At 39.7% G+C, this 22,635-nt stretch overlaps 1 protein-coding gene across 1 annotated transcript in view; it reads right to left on the bottom strand.

Moving 5' to 3' along the window:
• Nucleotides 1-5,085: 5,085 nt before the first annotated feature.
• The window catches only part of STK32B (serine/threonine kinase 32B), a 173,085-nt gene continuing 155,535 nt past the window's right edge, over nt 5,086-22,635 (bottom strand). The window contains exon 12 of the mRNA XM_075752511.1: nt 5,086-5,513. Coding sequence (XP_075608626.1) covers nt 5,375-5,513 — 139 coding nt within the window. The 3' untranslated portion in view covers nt 5,086-5,374. The remainder of the gene's footprint in view (nt 5,514-22,635) is intronic.

Here is a 22,635-nt window from a genome sequence, read left to right as displayed (position 1 = left end):
GAGTATTGAAAACTACAGAGGTTTTGATATGCTTACCTTATTGTTTATAACTGACTTAAAACCCCAAGCCTCAAACAACAGAGCCTTCTGCCCTATGTTATGATTTTGAGTCTCTGGGAGGACTCATGAGGACTGCTTGGCTATTTTGTAAAAAATACTCTAATTGATTAACTACATTCCTCCTTTCCAATTAAAAACTACCAAAAAAAAAAAAAAAAAAAAAGAAAGAGAGTTTGTGAGTCTGAGCCAGTTCATTGATGTATAGAGCATAGCTAATATCAGTCATTATTAAGGTCCTGATTGTGCTGTGTGTTTTCTCACAAACACGATTATAGCAAGCTAATTTGCAATGCTAAATGAATGCTAAAAATATCGAAACATTTTTCCCTGCTGGCCAGAGAGTAGTTGATCCAATCAGTAAAATACAGATAAACAGAAGTAACTACTCTGATGGAAGCTAAGATGATTAAGCACAATATGCAAAGGAAATTATTTAGCTACTAGTATGCTCTCCAGAAGAAGAACTGTAAAGCTCTTGTTTAAAAATCACACCAATCTATCATGGAGGTTTTTGCATGGCACCAGAAGAATCTATAAAGCTTTACATTATTCCTCATTCAAAATCTACCATGGAGCCTGTTGGCAGCATGTGCTAAGGGACTGAACTGCAACTGCTGTGTAGGAAAACATAATTTCAGCTTTTCCTAGCAGGACTGATGACTTTGGCTCCAGCTGCTGCTCGAAGTTATTGTTCCTTTTGCTGTACAAGCAGGCAGAGTCTGAGCAGCCCAGCACTGCAAACAGGTGGGGTCTTGCCTTCGCTCGCTTCTTATTCAGAGCCTGCATAGACGAACTTATTTAGCCACAGATGAAATCTGGGCCAGATACAGAAATAATGGGCATTATTTGCAGGACAGTGGTTTGTTCCAGGTCTCATCTTGAGACAGGTGCTAGAGCAGTGGAGGTCCAAGAGTATACCTGTGGGTTTTTAATTAAACGCACTTTGAATATCTGCTTGCTTTCCAACTCGCACTAAAACTGTAAATATACCTATCCAAAACCTCTAAGCTTCTCCTCTCTTGGCAGACACTTATTTTCATAGAAGTGTTGGCATAGTTACCCAACTGGAAAACAGAAAAATGCTCTGGGTCCTATTCAGCCAACCACAGTTCCTCAGTACATCCCAATACACCAATATTTAGGTTTAGTTTAAACTGTCAGAAATCAGTTTGAAATTGTGATCACATATTTCTGCAAGCAGAAAACATCTAAATGAATGGAACGGATGGATGGATCGGTGCCTAGTATTTCCTCTATTATGTACTTTGATGGCATTTTGAATAGTGTGCCAAGATCTACAACCAACCCTCCCACCCCCCCCAAATCTACAGGAAAAACTTCTGGAAATATTTCATTAATCATTTTTGTCAAGATTACAGATGAAAGGAGCTATTTGTATTTTATGCAGTTGGTAATTAAACATTTACAGTACGGTGCCAATATTTAATACACAATGTAGAAGGAGCAAACTGAACAGAAGGTAAATCTGGCAGAGTTTAACGTGGAGTGATGCTGTGGGAATGTGCATGTGTGATCAGAACTGTAACACCGCAGAGCAAGTGGCATTGCAATAAAATGTTGTAGCAGCAAACTGCTTTTCCAGCTGTGTTAGACTTCCTTCCCTCCTCCCTGGAACAGAAATGAGAAAAAATATTTTACCCTTGAAATGACTTGGAGAAACCAGATGAGACTTTGGGAGTTAAGATCACTGGCTGCTTTTGCAAGGCAATAAAGCTGTATAGAATAAATGAGTCCCAAGGAGTTTCTTTTGGTTTTATGACTGCCCTGCTTTGTATTTCCCCTCTATCTCACTGAGTATTTTGTGAAAAAAATTCCACATCTTATTTAGCTTGCCTTCCCTGTTTTTGTTTCTGCTGGAAAACAAGGCAGTATTCTTGCAAGAGTCTGGTTTTGTGCGATTTCTCAGCCCTCTAATACCACTTTTGCACGTAAGGATAGAAACCATTTAAACGGCTCCATCTTACTCCTGCTGAAATGATCAGAAATGTCCCCATTTTTTCATAAAAATTAGACTGCATCTCCACAAATTGTCTGTGCCATCACAAACAAGATTCATCTGACTAAATATCAGTGCAGAGTGTGCATGTCCACGTCTGAGCTGTGTACATTGACGTTATACTCCACGGAGGCAGAGCTACAGGGAGAACCATCTGCTAAAAGAGACAATCAAGACAGAGCAAGCACGCCCCATCCTAAAAGCATCTTTTTCTTTTTCTTTTTTTTTTTTTTCCCTTTTCTCCCTCTTTATTTTTGAGCCTAGCTCTGACTCACTCAGTTGCAGACATGTACATTTTTCTTATGTCTAATGGTAGGGGACTTCTCAGGCTTGTTCCCAGGTTGGGTGGCTTCTCTTGTAGTACTTGTTCTGTCCTTACAAAGCATGTACTATACAGACTGACTTCTCTTCTTCTTTTTCTTCTTCTTCTTCTGCACCATTGTCAGGGCCTCCCATGACCAGCCAGTTCCTTACAGCTATATTGGTCGAAGGGAAAGATGAGCTAAGAGTATAGTGGGTCTCTGCAGCGTAGCTGAGGGTATTCTCTCACCTGTGTAATAAGTAGACAAAGATAATTATATGCAGCATAAGGTTCAGCTTCCAGACAGTGGAAGTGCCAGGGACTCTGGATAAAGCTGATTGGTGCCATGATTTCTTTTTTTTTTTTTTTTTTTTTTTTTTTGCAAGCAGTAGAGTTGCTTGAGAAAAATTGTGTGGCAACAAGCGTGAAATTAAAGTGTCTGAGTGAGCTTGACATTCATGCATACTCTGTGCAAACATATTTAAGTAGATGCCATCTATCGAATAACCAGGCTTCTCTCAAAAACAGCTTAGTAAAGCATTGGCAAAGACACCCAGGAGCCAGCCGGATCAGACTGCAATTGTTTGGTAGAATCCTGCTGCTAATTAAATTCTATCTGCAGGAAACTCCCCCATTTTTTAATACAGTCATTGATGAAAAATTCCAATACTCTAATGGCTGTGCATCAGGACTCTTCGTTCTATAACGCCAGGCTTCGTGGTGGCTGCGTGTGCGTTAGCAGGCAGTGCAGCCCGACAGGAGGGGCTCTGCAGAGCAGAGCGGTCAGCGGTGCGGACCCGACATCCACATGAGGCACATTTCGGGAAGTTCAATTTCGTATTTGCTCTAACCTCTTCCTGTGGTCTACAGTCCCAAGGATGGATGGATGGCATCAAGTGCTCTCTTGGAACACATTTTCTGGTTTTGTATAATCCAAAAAGAATCTGATTTGGGTGCTACAATATGAATCAAAACGCAGTAGGGCTGTCAGGTGGAGATATTAATTTCAAAAACGCCTTCTCAGACTAATTTAAGGTGCTAGTATAGTTGCATCTTATGTGGTTGATGTAGAAGATCACCCACAATAACTGTTCTTGCTCAAAACAACTGTGATCATAGAAAAAAAAGCAAATGTGCAACTGCGGGTTTTTTTCCCAAATGTTTTTCCAGTTGGGAAATTTTACATGGAAATTCATAATAAATTACTGGCCCTGTTTCCAAAAACTTCATGGTTCTAATCTATGTTACCTGATACATCATGGATCCTGCAAGTATTTACTTAAGAGCAGTACCACTAATTTCTCTAGGTTTACTCAAGTAAGTAAAACTTCTAATTTCTTTCCAGGATCAAGATTCAGATCAAGATCCAAGCTCATAATGCATTTTGATTGGCACAGAACAATAGGTGCTTCCAGAAATTATATGAAATGTTATCTACTTTGGTCCTTCTCAAGTAAAACCAATATTAAGAAGAGAGGAAAAAAAAAAAAAAAAGGACATTATAAGGAGGGATGGGCACAAAATAGTTTATTCTGGGGCAATGAAATCTGTCCTCTCATGACCAGAGGCAGCCTGCTTCTTTGATTGATTCTGTGATTTTTTCAGTCTATGCCCAAATTAAGCAAGTAGACCAACACCATGCTCATGACAGAGGTAAAATTTTTACCTTACTACATTTGTAAACTGCTCTGTTGTTGATAGGAAAACCATATCATTTCATGGAGTGATAAAAATCTGTATTTTATGAAAAAATTGTGACAAAAATTACATATAATGTGAAACCAAATTTTAAAATAGATTCAATTACAAAAAGAACTTTGTTTTGTAAAAGATAAAATGGAAACAATACAGCAAAAATAGATTATTACAAATAAAATGTTTTTCACTTCCAAAACCCTAACTTATTTGTTTTAAAATCTTGAAATGAAATTTGCTTACGAATGGTAACCCTTAAAAATGAAAGTACAATAGGACATAACAAGCATACATTTATTATCAAAATGTGGATGTACAAGTTGTAGAACACCATAAATATTTGGAATTGTGGGTGCTATTAAAAAAAAAGGCTTTCACGTCAGCAATACTTTGGATAAAGTATGTTTCTTTCTATTCAAGATGGTTCTCATCCAGAATAGATCCATGAAAACAAAGCCACATATAACTTCTTCACATTTTATAACACCTAACTATGAATCTGAGCAAATCCTTAATGTTTTTAGCTCTCCTTACTAAGCTGCTTTTCAACTCTGGCTCACTCAGCCTATAATAAAAAGGTCTTTCTTCGTCATGGTTATCATACACTACTAATGTATCTGATCCTGCATCCACCATAGTCACGAGCAAAACTTTGACTTGGCCAGAATCACATCTTTTACTACAAAGCAGAATGCATGAAGTTAAAGAACAATGTGAATACATTCACGCTGCAACTTTTCTAATGGGCTTCAGGTGTTTAAATGAAATTATTCAGTGTTTGGCCTATTTGACACTACATTCATGTATGTACATCATATACATCTGTTATAAACTCAACAGCAGGTGCTCAGAAACTACTGTGTGCAGCAGTTTCACAAAATTCCAAACTGGACCATTTTAATTAATGGAGACAGAGAGGGTAATGTAAAGCCTTCATGATAAAGCTGGCCCCAATTTAACTTTGTCTCTTGAAAATAGCCAGAAACGTGGCAATCTTTGACAGGCTGCCTAATGAATTGTTTCAAGTTTTCTTCCAGGATTTTGAAAAGGAAAGTCACACTTACTTATAAAACTGTATTTTGTTGCTGATGATCATATTTCCAGCGGTAGGGTCAAAAGAAGACCAGGGTCGTACATGGAAAGTCTCAGCCAATGTGCTCCACGGGTATGTCCTTGGCTGGGGATCCTGTTTTTGGAGGAGTCAGTTGTCCCGGGCTCCCGAGGGGCAAAGATGAATGCATGCACAGAGAGGACCTTTCCTCACCCCGCCAGGGTGGAAGTGGGCGCGGGGCTGTAGCTCACTAACTGCTGCAGCCTCTTGTGCAGCCATGTCCCAGTAAATTGTTGTTACGCCCATCCTGGAGTTTCTCGTGGCTCTGAAGGGATGCTCTGCTGTCCATACTGGAAGTCTGTCCACTTTGATCCTGCTGTCTTCTTAATCTGCCAAAGGTTAAAAACATTGATGTCGCTATCATGGGCAGATAACTGTATCAGAATAACAGCCGTTGCCTGTCCTGTGGATAGCCGCACACACCCCTGTGTATAAAACAGATTTCTGCACCATTTGATCTCTATTAACTCCTTGAGCTTGCATTTCTTCTAAACACCAGTGATTCCTTCCTCCTAAATATGTGCAGTCGGGTCTTGGTCAAATACTGCTCCCATTAAAGCCTATCATTAACAGCCAGCAGAGGAGAGCGCTTGCTCTGGCTTTAGCACCTCTGCTCAGACTGGAGCTTGACAACACCTCCAGTTAGCTCAAGGCTGACGAGACTTGTTGACTGGGCACACAACAGCAGTAAGCAGCTGCTCCCCTCTGCTGTCCCAACAAAATTATCAGTAAACTCCATCAGTATGAGAGAAAAAAACCCATGAGATGAAAGTATACTCAGTATTCCTCTTGTTATTACTTCATATGTTGTCAAAGCCTCCTAGGTGGCTTCAAGGAACAACAACAACAAAATCCTACGTTGTTTAAAGACTGCAAAGTCATCTTATTTTGACATAATTTTGCAGAGAACAGCAACAGCTCTAGCAGCACCTGCAGTCCCCACCAGTTGTTCTATCATCAGGCTTCTCAGCATTTCTGTCCAACACTGGTATCAGCTTCTGTAATTTTACTGTGATTCATGTGATATTCAGTGTTTTCCTCCAAACACAGACACGATGTAAGTACTTTCAAGAAGGGTGTAAAGATTCATGGGGAAGCCATGAGGTACAGACCAATTTTTTTTGAACACATGAACAGCTGCTGTTTTGGAGGAATTTTTCTCTGTTTGTTTTCTCAAAATGAGAAACAGCTGTTGATGTATTCCCCAAAAAGGCACCAAGAGTTGGCACCAGAGACACTATGGAAGAAGATCTTTGCAACAGTTATTATAAGTGGTATATGTGGTATACTCCAAAAATGCTTTGCCAGCAACATTGAATATGTAGCAAATACTCAATAATGGAAAAGCATGCAAAAATGAAATGTAAAGAGTCAGTTTAAAAGGACAAAAACCTTCCAGGTGGCATAAAGACACCATACTGAAGACTCGGAAGAGAACGTGAAAGGACATGAAAATTCTGTCATAGCTAAACAGAGGAATAAAGGAGACTATTTAAAGTAAAAATAATGAAAACAATGTCCAAATAGGTTAAGTGTAAAAGAGCACAAACACTGGCACATTAAATAAGGAAGTATAAGGCAGACTGAAAAAGAACAGATTAGAGGAACAAATTGCTAAAAACATTTACCCTAATGGTGATTTTTTTTCAAGTGCACCAGAAATACAATGGCTACTGGTGAGTCTACAGGCTGATGGATGACTGAGATATGAGAGGATAGCACAAAAAATGTGTCTAGCTGAAAAGCCAATGAATTATCTTCAGCAATGTTCATGACAAACAAGCTTAAGGACATTCCTTTTTTTTATGAGAAATTTGTCCGTCATCTCCAGTCAAACAGCTTCAGAACCAGTCATTAAATGAATGTTGACAAAGCATCAAGACAGTGGATTTTCACCCAAGGGCTCTAAGAAAATTGAAATATATAATTTCTGCACAGCTGAATGCTCCCTACAACTACCTGAAAGGAGGTTGTAGTGAGGTGGGTGTTGGTCTCTTCTCCCAAGTGACTAGCAAAAGGACAAGAGGAAATGGTCTCAAGTTGCATCAGGAGAGGTTTAGATTAGATATTAGGAAAAAGTTAGGTTTTTTATCTATCATAACATTCTTTATCTGTGAAGAAAGAAACGTAACTTACTGTTGAAACCGTCTTGGCACCAAGGAATGGAAGACAGCAAAGGTGATGGCTTTTTTTTTTTTTTTTTTTTTTTTTGATAAGGGCTTCAAAAGAGATCCAGGGACTACCAGGAAAGTAATTGGTTGAGACAAAGTCTCAAAACCTGAGGGTCTGAGCTACTGGCCCTTAAAAGGCTCACGTATTTGCAGGCATTAAGAAAAGGCTAAAGTGCTTGGAAACTCATGTTGCAAATTGCAGATTGCAAACCTGTGCAAACTGCTAATAGTGGAGTGAGGCAATTTTTGGCTCTATGGAGATGTGAAGATTCATTGTGTTGGTCTAAGACATGCAAGTGCTTTGTCCCTGAATTTGTTTAATATTTACTTGGTTCATAAAATGCTTAAAAAGAAGGCATTTACTGTACTACTAAAATTAATGGGGAAATAAATAAGTCTCTCAACAACAGCATAAAGCAGGAAAACACCTTTCTTTTTTTTTTTTTTTTTTCTCCCCCCAAACTACTTGAACTGGCACAAGGGCAGCAAGTAAGGAAGACAGTGAAATGAAAGGAGAGAAATGAAGCCCATGCTGAGTTTAAAAGGTATCACTGTCCAGCCTTGAACTTCTCACTATCTATAGAGGTGGTTTCTATTGCTGATTTATTTCCATTCATTTTCTTTTATCCTGTCCCTGCTCCCCAGGACTATTACAGAAACATAATTAGATTAGGGAGGTTTGGAAGTGCTAAAGAAATACACTGGTTTAACAGTGCTTCATTGTATTCCCTTTTCAGATGTTTTCTGTTTCCCCATCTAGATTCACTACCCATATTTACAAACTATCAAAATAAGCAATAGGTTATTAACCTGATGATGTAGTAAAAATTTCACTTTATTTAAATGTTTAATAATTTATCAATCCCTTTATTCAGTGATTAAAATTATGTTAAAGACTATAAGGGGCTATTAAGGGCATGCTAACACCTACTTAAAAGTGTGTGCTGGGGGCTGGGGAATTGGACTAAGAATCAGGAGATGCTCATTCTGTTTCTACCTCTGTGACCCCCTCGGACAAATTACAGCCCTTTTCTGCACCCCAACTTCTCTCTTGACCAGTGGAGACAATGTAAAGGGTTGAAGCTGAGCAGGAATTGTATTTATCCAGAAATCTCCCCTGGTTCGCAGCTAGTCATAAATCTGAGCTGGAGAAGTTGTGGCTAAGAAATAGAAACAAAAAAGAACATTGAAGCCGTGCCTGGAGTGATGAAACCTTGTGTTCTTATCCAACCCATGCCCGCAGGAGATTTTTCTGGATAAATTGGTGACAGAGCATGTTATAGGCTTGTACTTGCTGCTCTGGATTAGGCAAAGGATGCCATGAGCAGGAACGTGCCAAGCAACGTGGGACTTTGCTTGTAGTTGCGCATCAGATGTTGAGGCAGCTGCTGCCGAGAACGATGGAAGCTGAGAGCTTTGTGCCTCTAAGTACTGCTCTGTGCCTCACAGGCCTGAATGAAACGGGGAATTAGAGTCTGGTGTCTGCGATGATTAAGAAAAGATGGTGGCATATATAATCAAGCAAAATGTAATTATACTGCATATATAATTATGCATTATTGAATATATAAAAATACAAAAGTAAAGAGGGAAGACTGGCTAAAAGCTAGCATGGAATATATAATACCGAAGCAAAAAAGACTGCTACAGTTATGGCAGGCCAGAGTGAAAATCACAAGCATCTAATGAAACCCAGCAGCAAACTTGGGGAACACCAGGGAAGAGCTTATAGCTCAGTTTTGCTCACTAGATGAAGAAAAATACTCAAAGTTTGTCTTTAGGCTGCTTAGTAGGATAAGTTCAATGAAAAACAATGAAAATCGCTTCATTGCAGATTCAACATGACTGTCAAATTTTCAGATTTCCTAAGAGACTAAAGCCTCTTCCCAAAACACTGCAATTTCAGCAAAAATAAAATAAGGCGATTGGTCTGTATTTCAATCTAGCTCCAAACTGCAAATAGTCTCAGGTCAAGACCTGCACAAACCTCACCACAGCAGCTGTGTGTGAACAAGCAGTCTCTTCAGTTAAAATGTTAGACAGTTGCAGAAGTGAAATTTATCCCTTGTTTGTGCATTATTGATTCCTTTTTGCCAGAGCTGGAGCACTTTTCCATCAGATGTTCTCAGCTTTTCAAAAGCATGGCTACCTCGACACGGTTGCTGTAATCATGGCAAAATAAATGCAGTCTGGGCCATTCTGTTCAAAAATGGCACTTGTGCTATAGATCATTTGTAGGAAACTGCTTTCCAGTGAATGACTTATCTTACTTTTAAGCTGATGCAGCTACAGGCTGTGATAACTTGATAAAGGCTCAGGGAGAATGAGTCGCTTGATGGGGACTTAGTTGTGGATCTGAACCAGGTAGCTGTTGCTGTGCTGCATGCTATTGACTAAGAATAAGTGGTAAAATGGCCAGCTGCGGGTGAAAAAAGTGAACAAGTGATTGGAGGGGATAGTCATATGGAAAAAATAAAAAAAAACTGCAGGGAAAAGAGGATGAAAATGAGCTTGAACAATGTCTATTATTTCATTTATTCCATGGCAATTCTGTACAAATACATCAGTAGTCTCAGAGGCAGTTATACTGAGAATTAAGAGTGGTTCTGCTGAACCAACAAAGAGATAAGCTGAGTTTTCCTTCCCTTCACCATTGATCCATGCAATATTGAGAGTGCATGACGCTGAGCATTGAACAACCTCCTCTCCAGCAGCGAGGAAGAAAGAGGCTGCACCAATCACTACAGGAATGCATCAAGAAAAGGAACAGCCTTCAGTCAAGTCTTGGGTTTCATCACTATTTTTGGTAAAGAGAAAGCGTCTGTGTGAGCTATGGAAAGGTTTTTAAGATTCTTATTATCTTGATACTCAGATATTATAGTAGAGTTCCTGCAGTATTGATTTCCAACGCTGGATCTTGAATCAGACATTCGTTAGTGGAAGGGACAGGGAAAAATTGTTGTTCAAAAAAACCTCGTAGCAATATAGACCAGTGGCGTCAGGTGTACAAAATGTGGCTGTTTGAGAGCTGTATGGAGGCAGTTGCACTACCTGTCACACTTGTCTGTTTGTTCTGGCCAGCCAATACCTCGGTGCACGATAACACCTTTGTGCAGCCGAGGTGCTCACCAACAGGTCTCGCCACGCTGTCAGTGGGAAACTGAAGCCTCAGAAACGCAAGATGTTTCAACCAGTGGGCACACACTCAGCAACCACTGAGGACAGAATTTCTACTGACAGAAAGAGAGTTGAAGCCAGGCAGAATTACCACTCTTCTTAGACATATCGGGTCCTACAAGACACTCTTTTTATTATAAAAAATTTGCAAATGAGTTTGCCAGTGTTGCAAACCCGGTGTCCTGTGTGTGAAGGAAAGAAGATGGTCTGAGTGGGCAGTGGAATTTACTTTGCCATTTCTAGATTTAGCATTTTACCTTGGCCTATTGATATTTCAAACACTTTGCTGGAGAAAACAGATGCTTTTGCTTTTGGTTTGGGGAAAAGGTGGGCATAACAGGATGAGCTTTAGAAACGGTGGTTTTATTGCAGGGAAAATGTTTTATTAATGGAAACTTTCACATCCCTTGAAAAAAGCCCTGAGGAGTAGATAAATCTGTGGAACCTTTATCCCAGTTATTCTTCACAAGGAAGGGGGTCTGAGGTCAGAACAGACCGGGCATCTCTATGCCAGCTTTTCAAATTCACGAATCCTGGGGGACAGCTTGTTAAGTAGTTAGAAACCCACCTCAGTTCTATGATTTAGCAGCTACACAGAAGTAATGCTGATGTCTTGTGCAGATGACCTTGCTAGAAGGCTAGTTACGAACATGTCTGAATCAGGATCAAAAAATAACTGATCTATCACAGGGAATGACTATGCTCAGAAAGGAACTGTTTCAGCTGCATGTCTCTCTGCATGGCTCTGTGGTTTGTCTACTGGAGCACAGACACAGAAGTTACAAGGGGGATTTCAGAAAAAACGATAACGACCCTTATGTCCAAATACCATATTTTTAGAATATCACTTGATAAATATGGACTCTTTGAAAGATAGTATTCTCTCAAAATACTGCACTAAACCCTTTTCATTCTCAATAGAAAAGATCTAGCAATGAAATTTTGTAAGGGAGTTAGAAGAAGCCAGAAAGTGACAGACATAGGCATTGTTTGTTTTATCCTGGTCATAGAAAATAGAAATGTGGAAGTTACACCATATAACTAAAAGTCCTGGATATGCTGAAGTTGTAAAAATTCCAGTGAAACTGAGAATAATTTTTACAGAGTGTTATAATGCTGTAAAGGGGTACTCTGTAAAGCATGAGGAGCCCTTCTGTAGCAATATCTCACAAGGATACCTGCAGAGCTGGGAATACTCAGCATCTTTAGCCAAGGTAGCAGTTAGTTGTAGATACCCAACACTGGAGTGAGGCATCTTGGCACTGAGGGCAGGCAAGGTGTCAATTTTGTGCCCACTGCTATTGCCCACTATTTGTTTTTAATTTTAATTTTTATTCAGTATGATAATGATGCATCAAAATTTGTATACAAACACGAGTAAAAAATACCTGGGTGAACAAATCAGACATGATCAACACAACTGCTTCTTCAAGGTGGTGATGCTTTAACTCTTCCCACCATACCACTGCCTATCCCTGAACACAACTAATCTGTCCTGGTGGTAACTAAGCACCATTTTACCAAATGGTCCAGATTTTGCTTTCTAAAGGAATGGAAACAATTAGTGGCTGGTTGCATCCCTCATCAGAACTGGATTCCCTGCTCAGTTACACACAAACTATATCCCCACCCATGTCATTTATTTCCAGTCAAAAGGTGTAAAAAAAAAAAAAAAAGACTTAATGGACTTCAGAGTCCAACTTTCCTCATTATGGAACAAGTACAGAGTATATCCCTGTGTTCCTCACATTTTGGAGTGGTTTTATGCAGAGAAACTTTTTCTGAGAAAGAACAGAATTATTTAGATAGTGAACACTCTAAAGGACTCACACTGTCACCTCAAAGTCCAGCATCGCCTTTGGTATTGATAACCTGGAGTGTGATAGAACGTATAAAGGAAAAGCTGCTGGGTGGCTTGAACTTCACATATCTGTATAACCATCATGAGGAGATATGTGTTTCGGTTTACCTCTTTGACCTACATAATGAGTGTTCAGTAGTAAGTAGGTGGTAGATAGGTGAAAGCTAACAGGGTTGGTCATATCTGCTCATCTTCAGGATCAGCTCACCCAGCAGCCCTTAGTTTGACACTGAGTAAAAATATTCATGGCACCCACAATCTCTCATGGTTTAGCCAGAAAAGCAAAGTCACTTCCCCCAGCTCATGCAAAGCTTTATCTTTCATAAAATCCCTTATTTAAGCCTTATAGGAGTTCATACACATCAGTAAAAGGGCACATATTACAAAGTCAGGGCAATTTTTTGGCAGTAATATGTAGGTCCTGTAGCACGCACACATCTTTTCAAAAATAATGGGTTATATGCATGTGCATCTTATACTCCACTTTGAAAACTTCCCCCATTATTTTTCTGCCATCATTTTAACATCAATTGCAGGCACTGATTGTAGAAATATTGATAACTGAGCATGATTTCTATGACAATAAGCAGCTTGGCTTGTCATCTGGTTGCCACTGCGGGGAATAAGAATTGAGTTTGATACATGGACACTTAATAATTTTCTGCCTGCATTTTTAAAGGTTTCTCTTATAAATTGGTTCTTGCTGTGTTCTATTTTTATAAAAATTGAAGAAGCTGGCAGTATTTCACAATTGCAAATGAGTGTTGCTCATTCTCTTATAACTCCATTATTCTGCTTACTAGTTTTCATCTGCCAGATTTTCATTCAACTACATTTTTTAGTGAAAAGGTAAAATGACAAAGAAGAAAGAAGTGAGCAAAGCATCCTGATCAGGTTATTTTTAACTCAATAAATGTATTTGGGAAGAGTATTTCTACTTTTCAAAACAAAATAGCCACCAAATATATCAGAAAGAAGTGAAAAATTCTGAAATTTGCTTTCATTTTTAAAAGTTAACAAAAGTAAGCTGATGAGTTGATCAGAACTTCAGGAAATTTGCTTATTTTACACACCACCCATAAAGAAGAAAATACTAACCTTTGCTCAGTGTAAATCTTAAGGAAATGTACTAACAAAAAAGAACTAATGTGATACTCGTGGATTGTCCACATCCTGTTGGTGTGAGCTGCAGATCCCACCTTGCCCTTTCATGCTCAGGTTTGCTTCCCAAGGAAAGAAGGGTGCAGGGTGAGGAGGTGGCATATGATTAGGACACGTGAGTAGAGGTAAGTCTCTGGCCAAACTCTGTGAAATTCCCCAATTTGAAGAGCGCTCTGATTTCATAGCAACGTATGTCAGAACTAATTGATATAATAATCCTGCATAAGATTAAGTTACCTAGTAACCTGAACATCTGCCAAACTATTCATCCACCTCCCTTTCCCCAGCGGTACCCAGGAGGGCTCTCATGACAGGCAGCAAATAGAGTTCTGCATGGGAATGTCATTTCTATATTTTAGGCATCAGTTACATTCACAGAAAAGGTAAAATGGTGCAGGATTAATGCCTGGAAGCAAAGTGGCACAGGCTGGCTTGCATCCTTATGGCTAAGCTCTCTAATCTTCAAACCAGTGTTGCTGTATTCCAGCTGCCTATTAGGCAGCCTTTGGTCTATGCTAACCTCTGAAACTTGAAGGCTTCAGAGAGTGATTTTGGCCAAGGAAAAATTATGCCAGGGGCCATGGTAACAACTGAGCCCCTATGGAAGATCGTCTATATTCTGCCTTTAAAATATAGGCAGAAAACAACAATGAAGTTGGAAAATACAAGATAAGAAAAGAAGGAGTAGAAATGGAAGGAGAGTTAAGCAGCTGAAAAATGAAGAAGGATTCAGAAGAATCCCAACTGTGGAGATCTAATTAGTTAAAATAACTAATTATATAGCTAATTAAAACTATCTCAAAAGACAGCTTTATATAGCTAATGTTCTTTTTTATTAAAAACAAAAAACAAAAACAAAAACAAAAAACCCCAACAACAACAACAAAAACAAAAAACAAACCCCCACCTCTTTAAACCTAACAGAAGAGCAGTAACCATGGCAGAGCTAATATTGGGCTTTTCTTTTCTTTAGCTTGTGCACAGAGTGATCTCAACAGTGCTTTCAGGAAAACAGAAATCACTGTATGAATCGAGTGTACGAATTTGCTAAGCATTTTGAAGTGAACAAGGAAGGCACAATCTTGCTCTGCACCAGAGGAGGCTTGGGGCAGACCAGGGCAGACTTCAGGAACAACTGGAGTAGACTCAACACATCACTCAGCAACGTCAGCACTGAGTCACGCAACTCCAAACTGAAAATTAGAGTCTGTAATCTCAGATAATTTCTCCCCCTGCTCCGCTCTAGAGAGCAACATGTACAGAGCAGCTTTAAATGGAACATAATGCTACTGTGTGTTTGTGTGATAGCAGGTATATATTTTAGGAGACCTGGTCCAAGTAGTAACCTCATCAAATCACTAGCAAGAGTGGATGACATGAATCTTTAGCTCTTCCTTGATATTGTTCACACTTATAACTTGCTTGTTCTTGCCCTCCTGCCCCTATGGTTAGGTACCTATGGCTCAAATGCTGTTGCCCCATGAGCGTTTGGTGCAGGATGAGCTGCCCTTGATTACCTGACGCTCAGAGAGAGCAGGCAGACACAACAGCAGACCACAGATGACCCGTGCCCGTTGGACTGGCAGCTAGGCATCTGGTTTTGCAGAAATGAACTGACACCACAACTGTGGGATGGATTTTATACCAACTAACTAGAGACAATGGAAAGATTAGTTCAGGCTCTCTCTAAAGGCTAGATAGAGGCACTAACATAGAATAATTGGTTCCAGCCTAAGTTATCTAATATATGTGTCACAGATCAATCTTGGGAGATACAAGTCTCTCCTCACTGACTACTAAAGGAGCTTAAATTAAATAAATTATTTTTAAATTGATTAGTTTAAAGGAATAGAATCTTGTTGCATCTCTAGAAAAATAGATACCTTTCCTCTCTGATTCAAGTCCCTTCCAGTCTAGCAGCTGTGTAAGCTCACCACACACTGCACCGCTTACCAGAGCCCATTTGCTTCTGGATTAGAGCTAATTTACACCCACGCTGTTCAGGCGTGCAGAAATTGAATAGTCCCATCAGCCTGGTACATAGCACACGTCAATAAACACTGCCAAGGGCTGGGTAATGAAGTCACCGAGGAGCACAGGGGTGCGATTGCCTGTTCATCCATGCAGATGTTCCTATAGCGTATTCAGGCTCTGGGTCTGCCAGCAATGGCTTTTCTGCATGACTTGGGCTATATCTTGAAAAATACTTTGTCATCTAATTCCCATTTATTTCAGATACCTTTGAAAATCTTGCGCACACCCTCTGGGGCAGGAGATGTTCTATATCTAGCCAATATTTAACTCAGTCTGTATTTGTCTCTAAACATGTACTGTTGGTATTGACTGCTTCGATAGAAACAGTCATAATCTCAGGTCTGTTTTCCTAATACACTGTGATGTATATGTTTTGATAGCTCAGTAGATTACCATGTAATCATTCAAATAACTCTGTTTTAACTCCATTTAGATTTAAATGACTGAGGCACAGACTAAAAGTTATGCTTTATTAGAGCTGAATGTGAAAAGTAAAATTTTGGAGGAAGTATCCCCATGTAGCACAGATGTCTTCTTGTACCACTGACACTCATGACATTTACTCCCACCCTTTCCAAAAATCCTTGGGGAAATATGCTTACACCATGGGTAATTGATTCAGGTTGATAGTTCCTGCCGAGTAATTATGCTCAGTAAATGCCTGTGAATATAATTTTCTATCAGCCAGCAATTTATAATCAAGCCTAATGGGTTCAGGTGCACATACAGCGTGAGTGACATGTGAAATACTAGTATGTGGAAGTCAAGTGACAAATTATACTGGATGCTGCAGCATGTTGACCTGCAGTGTCTTGAGATCTCAGGTTTACCCTGGGAATTGATAAAGCAAAATAAGAGTGAAGAGATGAAGTAAATAAATGAAAACAGCAAATGATGTGCAGCCATTTAAGAAAATGAAACCAAAACAACCGATTAACATTAAAGCCATGTTCAGACTAGTAAATTAGGTGTCTCTTAGAAGTGGGTTACTGTCCATCCAAGACCAGGTACATTCTAAACAATATCTGTCTTGTTCAGCCACATTTTAAAATGTGAACTAGTTTTTCTAATTTAGATATGTCTGTAGATTCACATGTGCAAGCAACAGGAAAGCAGCTACGAAATTTCCCAGTCATGTATTGGTTATTAGACTTTGTGTGACCACAGGGAGAAAATTTTCTTTCTAGCTAGCCAGAATCCAGTTTAAAAACTACAGGGACTTGCCCATGAATAAGGATGTTTCTCAGTAATGTGAGCCAAAACTCATTCTCAAGAAAGATATTAATTTCCTAGCCTGCCTTTGGTGTGTATTCTGAAGGATGCAGGCTCAGCCTTTTGTAAAGCTGTCAGCAGATGGATAGATTGCAGGAGTTACTTTGAAATATTCTCTTCCTTTGTTCTTCTGGTAAAAGTTTCAAGGTAAAGTGATTCTTTGGGTCAAGTCCAAATGAAATACGTGGGGAGAAGGGCAATTCTCTAGTAGATCTAGAGTTAGATCTACCTTACTGGAAACATATCCTCAACCACTGCTGTTCCCACTGAGATCCTGGATCTCAGGGCAGGAAGAATTTACAGAGGAGCTGGAGTGAAGAGGCCTGTTAACAGACAGCAGGTCACAGCAACAAGCACAATTTTGTTAACAGACTGAGCAGTTAAAGACAATTAATAACCTGGTGCCGGTGAAATGCCTTCTGCCTTTGCAGTGACGGTGATGTGCGTGTCCGCGGCTCTGTGGCAGTGAGCTGGTGTGCCAGATTGCCACAGCAAAGCAGGACTGAACAAAAGCCAGCCATCGCCAAGATGTGGCTTTTCAATCCCATCTCATTTATTCTCTTGCCTTTTCATCCCTCTCCCCTGGTGCTGAGAAGAGGATCCTAGTTCAGAGGTGAGTGAGGAAAATATTAGCTGTGACAACCTATTTGCATAGCAGTACTGATTTCCTTAATGTCGCATCTCTAATCGAAACCTCAGCTCCGTGGGAGCCATACAGTCAATAATTTAAGAATTAAGGTATGTGGAAAGCCAGCTTGGCTCTGCCTGATTATTGGGACCGGACAATAAACATTCTCAGACTGGAATAAGCATCTGGGAGGAGGCTGGTTGGGCCCTACCCTTCTATTCTTGCAGCAACAGGCTGCCAGGAATCAGAGCCTGTGAGCTTCCAGGGAGGAACCGCAGCCTGCCCTGACCTCTCTGCTGGCTCATCTCTCTCCACCTATTCCTCACGCAACATTTCTCTGCCAAAGTCCAAAACTTCACAAGTAGTCTACTTAACCCTGCAGCTCTTTCGTCCCCTGAAGGATGGACCCCTCCCCAAAGGAGATCTGGCCAGCAGCTCCCTTGTGATCGCACAGCGTAATGCACAGCTTTTAGTTAACCACCAAACCTCCCTGCACAAGGCATGGGGAAGGTGGGTGCCCAGCACAAGGATCCATGGAAGCCACTGTATGAAACACAGAGCTGTCTGGGCAAGTCTCTAAGGTGCACCCACCACAGGAGTACACATTGTGCCCCAGGTGAGACGCAGGAAAATTATCTCCAGCTGAGTTTTACAACCCTGAGGTCTTCCCAGGGCCTGGGTGCCTGACATCCCCTGACACACAGCAAGGGACAGTCTGAATCTTGCCTAAATCTCTTACTGCCCTAAGTCTGCTTTACTTTCCCTATTTCCAAAAAGGAGATATATATATGTATGTATGTGCTTCCATATATGCATACATATACATATATATATGTACATTTTACTGTGCAAGGCTTGTGCTATTATGAAGACTCTGTATGAAGATGGTGACCTTGTAAGCGGTGAGAAAGCATAACTGCACATAGCCACCCCTTCCATCTAACAGAGATTCCCACTTCTCACAGTGGCCCATTCAAACACCAGTGGACACTGTCAAAGAATAAGCAAATGGAGACAAATGTCTGCTGTGGCATGTCTTCCTCTCTTCTAACATTTCCAGACTTCCCAAACCAACGGCTGCATCGGAGGTCTGACGTCTCACGGACCTTGATGGATTTTTCTCCATAATTTTCTCTAATCCTTTTCTGAATCTTTCTGTATGTTTAACATCCAAAGCACCACCCAGCAATGTGCTGAATTGCACAAAAATAAAAGAATAGTCTGTTTTCTTTTAAACCTGCAGCCTGATAACTTTGTGACCTTTAGTTACCAGAGAGCAAATAATCTTTGCTTAGTCATCTTCTCAATAAGTTTCATAACATATGATTATTTAACCAGTTCCTGTCTTTTCAACTGCCTCTTCTCTGAGTTTAAACTAGTTCAAGTCTCTGAAATCCTTCAGCATAAGCCATTCCACACTTCTGGTCAACCCTGTTTGTTTTTTTTATAACTATTCTAAGTCCTCTGTATCTTTTTTTTACAGATAAGGAAGCAGAACTGCACACAAAATGGAAGATGCAGGTATGTGTATACTGTGTGTATACATATATGACCATATGTATATATACACACAGTAGGATCCTGATCATTTCTCTACAGCTTTCTTTGTAATTCTAAGCATGTTAACACCCTTTTGTTGTCCACTAAGCATTGTGATATCCACAGTCTTTTGAAAATATCTCTGTTTCATAACTGAGGCTAATTTATAGTCCATTGTCCTAAATGTAAAGTTTAGATTATTTTCTTCCTAATGTATTTGCACTTATCAGTATTGAATTTCAGCTGCCATTTTTTTATTACCCTGCAAGTCAGAACCATCGCTACCATTATCTACTGCAGCTCTTTGCAGTCAGACTTAGTTTTGACTACTCTGGTATCATAAATGGATTTTGTCACCTCACCATTCATTTCCCTTTCCAACTCATTTATGAATATATTCAACAGCTACGCAAAGTATCAGAATGACTGGCAATAATCATGTTATATCATTACTGGATTGTTTCTGCCTTGCTTCAGCAACTGGCCCCAAAAAACTTTCCTGAAACAATATGAAGAGTTCAGTCTTCACGTCTCATTCTTAATTTATGGACGCTCCTAACAAGTGAGAATTTACACCCGTTTAGGATGTGAAGAGAAATTATGAAGGTAATCCCCTATGGTCACTGAACAGTCATGACCTATTATGCAACCTTCATTTATCATAGATATGATTTTTCCCACATAACCTATTAAAAAAATAATCTTATACGGTGCTCAGAATCATACATTTTTAGGTTCCTCTCCAAATGCACAAATGAGTATGTATTTTTCTTTTCTCTGGCTATGAATTGATTAATTTTTATGAGATGTATTTCTGTATAGCTTTCTGTAAATGGAAAAGAATTGCTGGCCTGCAGTGCTGAGGATCTGCATCTGTTATCCTGATACTTCCAGGTCCTTCCAGGACTACGTTTCAGCACAGAGAATGCTCTGATATATGCACCCCCACACAAGCTTCCATTCCTGAAGTTGGACGAACTTGGTGAAGTGTAGCCACTACAATGATACAGTTACTTGCTTGGGAAAATTTTGGCCATTTTTCCTAGAAGGTTAGAAAATAAGGTACCAGATACTCATTAGTGGCTTTTTTTTTTTTTTTTCTCTATGAAACTGTGAAGGGAACACATTATTGAAACGATAGCTTTTGTGTGACCAATCTTTTCTCAAAAAACAAAAAAAGTGAATTTGAAGGTATGCCTACAGAAAAATAACCAGCTTGGACCTGCTACGCTCAAATCTTTAGGCAGCTTGGCTCACTAAGGAGAGTCACATTTGGACTGGTAATTTTAAGCCAGTAATAATGAGCAGGAATCAAAGGCAGATGTGAATGAGCTTGTGTGACCAAGCAGCAGTTATTAGTGCCCAAAAACAAGCTAGGTTTAATCATGTTCAGAAAAGCATCTTTCTAATTAGGTGAGATTGCAGGAGCAATCTCCAAAAGCAGACATATCCATTACAAAAGGGACAAGAAAGAGATCAGTGAAGAGCAGTGCAACCACTTGAAATGCTCCGAAAGAGATGGATTTAAACTGAATTAAGGTCACCAGAAGTGGCAAGAAATGAAAAGTTGTGCTGTAGCCTCATCCAAAAAGCATTCAGATATTATAGGGATTATGATAATGTAAATATCTCCAGAGACACTAAGTGACATAAAATACCTATTAAGAAAAGTACATTCAATGAGGTATATTGCAAATCATTATGAATATTCAATTCCAATCAAGCTGAAATGAGAGAGCACTCAGGGACTCTGGATTTGAATCTGAAAAGACAATTGAAAGGAAAAAAAAGGAACCAGACAGAGAGAGATAATAAATGTGGTCTTATAAAAAATGCAGAGAATATTAAGTAAGCTTTTCACCTATGATATTGACAAAATCAGACAACATGATTTTAAGCATCTTGATATGCTTCAGTGATGCTCTCTCAATTATTGCCATTTATTTCAGGAGCAGAGGGCTGTCTGTACACCTAGAGCTGTTCAGTACCTTTTAGGAAAGAACTAGGTATGGTCAAATGGTAGGAATTATAGTAGGAAAAGAGGGAAACGTGCACCAACCATCTGACTGCTTCAGTTTGTGGCAGAACTTTTTAGTGTGGTTGCATTGAACAAATACTGAGAAGAGAATTAAGGTGTACCAGTAGCTTAGGAAAGGGGCAAGCCTGTTCAGATCGGTGGGGACTAGACAGCTGAATAGCACAGCAATGTTATCACAGGATATTAGTATTAAGTAAAAACCCCCTCCAACTTCACAATCATTGGTAAGTTTTTTAACATTTCCACTAGAATCGTTATATATATGGATATTTTGTTCATCCCTCCATGCTGTTTATTAAACTAGCTCTGCAGAATTCTAACCCATTTTCACATACATTGTGTATATGAAATACATATTCTGCTCAGTAAAATGTGGCTATGGGATTTTACTTTCATTAGCAGGCTGATCATTTTGACGACAAGTTTGTGAAGCATCTAACTGAAGGATTATTCTGCCTGGGGAACAGATATTTCCTGTGTTTTCTCCTCTGTTCTTTGTTTGCTCGCCTCTTTAATCTTAAAAACATCTTTCAGAGACAGGAAGAGGCTCAGGAACCATAAAGGGTGAGAAATGTGATTCCACTACAAGCAAATATTGAATCTTATTTCTTCATTTTTGGCTCTTTCAGGTTTTGAACATTCATAAACAGATGCAGATGTACGTGAAGATTCATTTAGTGATAACGGCACAAAAATAGCAAAATAATATCTGCTCAGCTTTTTAATAAAGCTACGAACAAACAGTGTGACTTTATCTTTACAATCTCCCCCCCCCCCCAAAGAAATTGAAAATATAGCCTACAGCTTCTAAATAGGATCAGCTTCTCAAATAATGGCTGGCTAGTCTACAGGAATAAACATTCAGATACTGCAGAACATTTGGTGCTGCCTTTCTAGATATAATAAAGCATCTATCCATAGAAATAGATTTAAAATAAAAATAAATAAAAAAAGTCAGCAAAAGGAGCCAAACAAGTCCATGAAAACAACTTCAGATCATATTCTCCAGCTAAGACCCAGTACATGGACCATTTTTAGATCACAGTTTATCTAGTTTATGTGTTCAAAACTAAGTAAGGGATGTTACTGACACTCTTAAGAAGAATAGAAAACATTTCCTGCACCACATTCAATCATGGATTGTAAAAGAACTTTCCTATTTTATTTTACTTTGGATCAGGAGAGTGTGTACCCTCTCTTAAAGGTACTGCAAGATAATGTCAATGTGGACAGATGACGTACACCCTCAGCTGGTGAAGAACTGCAGCCCATGGGAAGGACTCACGTTGGAGAAGTTGATGGAGGACTGTCCCTTGTGGGAGGGACCCCACGCTGGAGCAGAGGCAGAGTGTGAGGAGTCCTCCCCCTGAGGAGGAAGGAGCAGCAGAGACAACGTGTGATGAACTGACCACAACCCCCATTCCCCATCCCCCTGTGCTGCTGAGGGGGCGGGGAGTAGAGAGAGAAATCAGGAGTGAAGTTGAGCCTGGGAAGAAGGGAGGGGTGGCGAGAAGGGGGGTTAAGATTTGGGTTTATTTCTCATTATCCTACTCTGATTTGATTGGTTATA

Source organism: Balearica regulorum, chromosome 4, assembly GCF_011004875.1.
Source record: "Balearica regulorum gibbericeps isolate bBalReg1 chromosome 4, bBalReg1.pri, whole genome shotgun sequence".
NCBI classification, from domain to species: Eukaryota; Metazoa; Chordata; class Aves; order Gruiformes; family Gruidae; genus Balearica; species Balearica regulorum.
The sequence above is the reverse complement of the archived record's forward strand: the minus strand, read 5'-3'. Positions and strand labels throughout refer to the sequence as shown.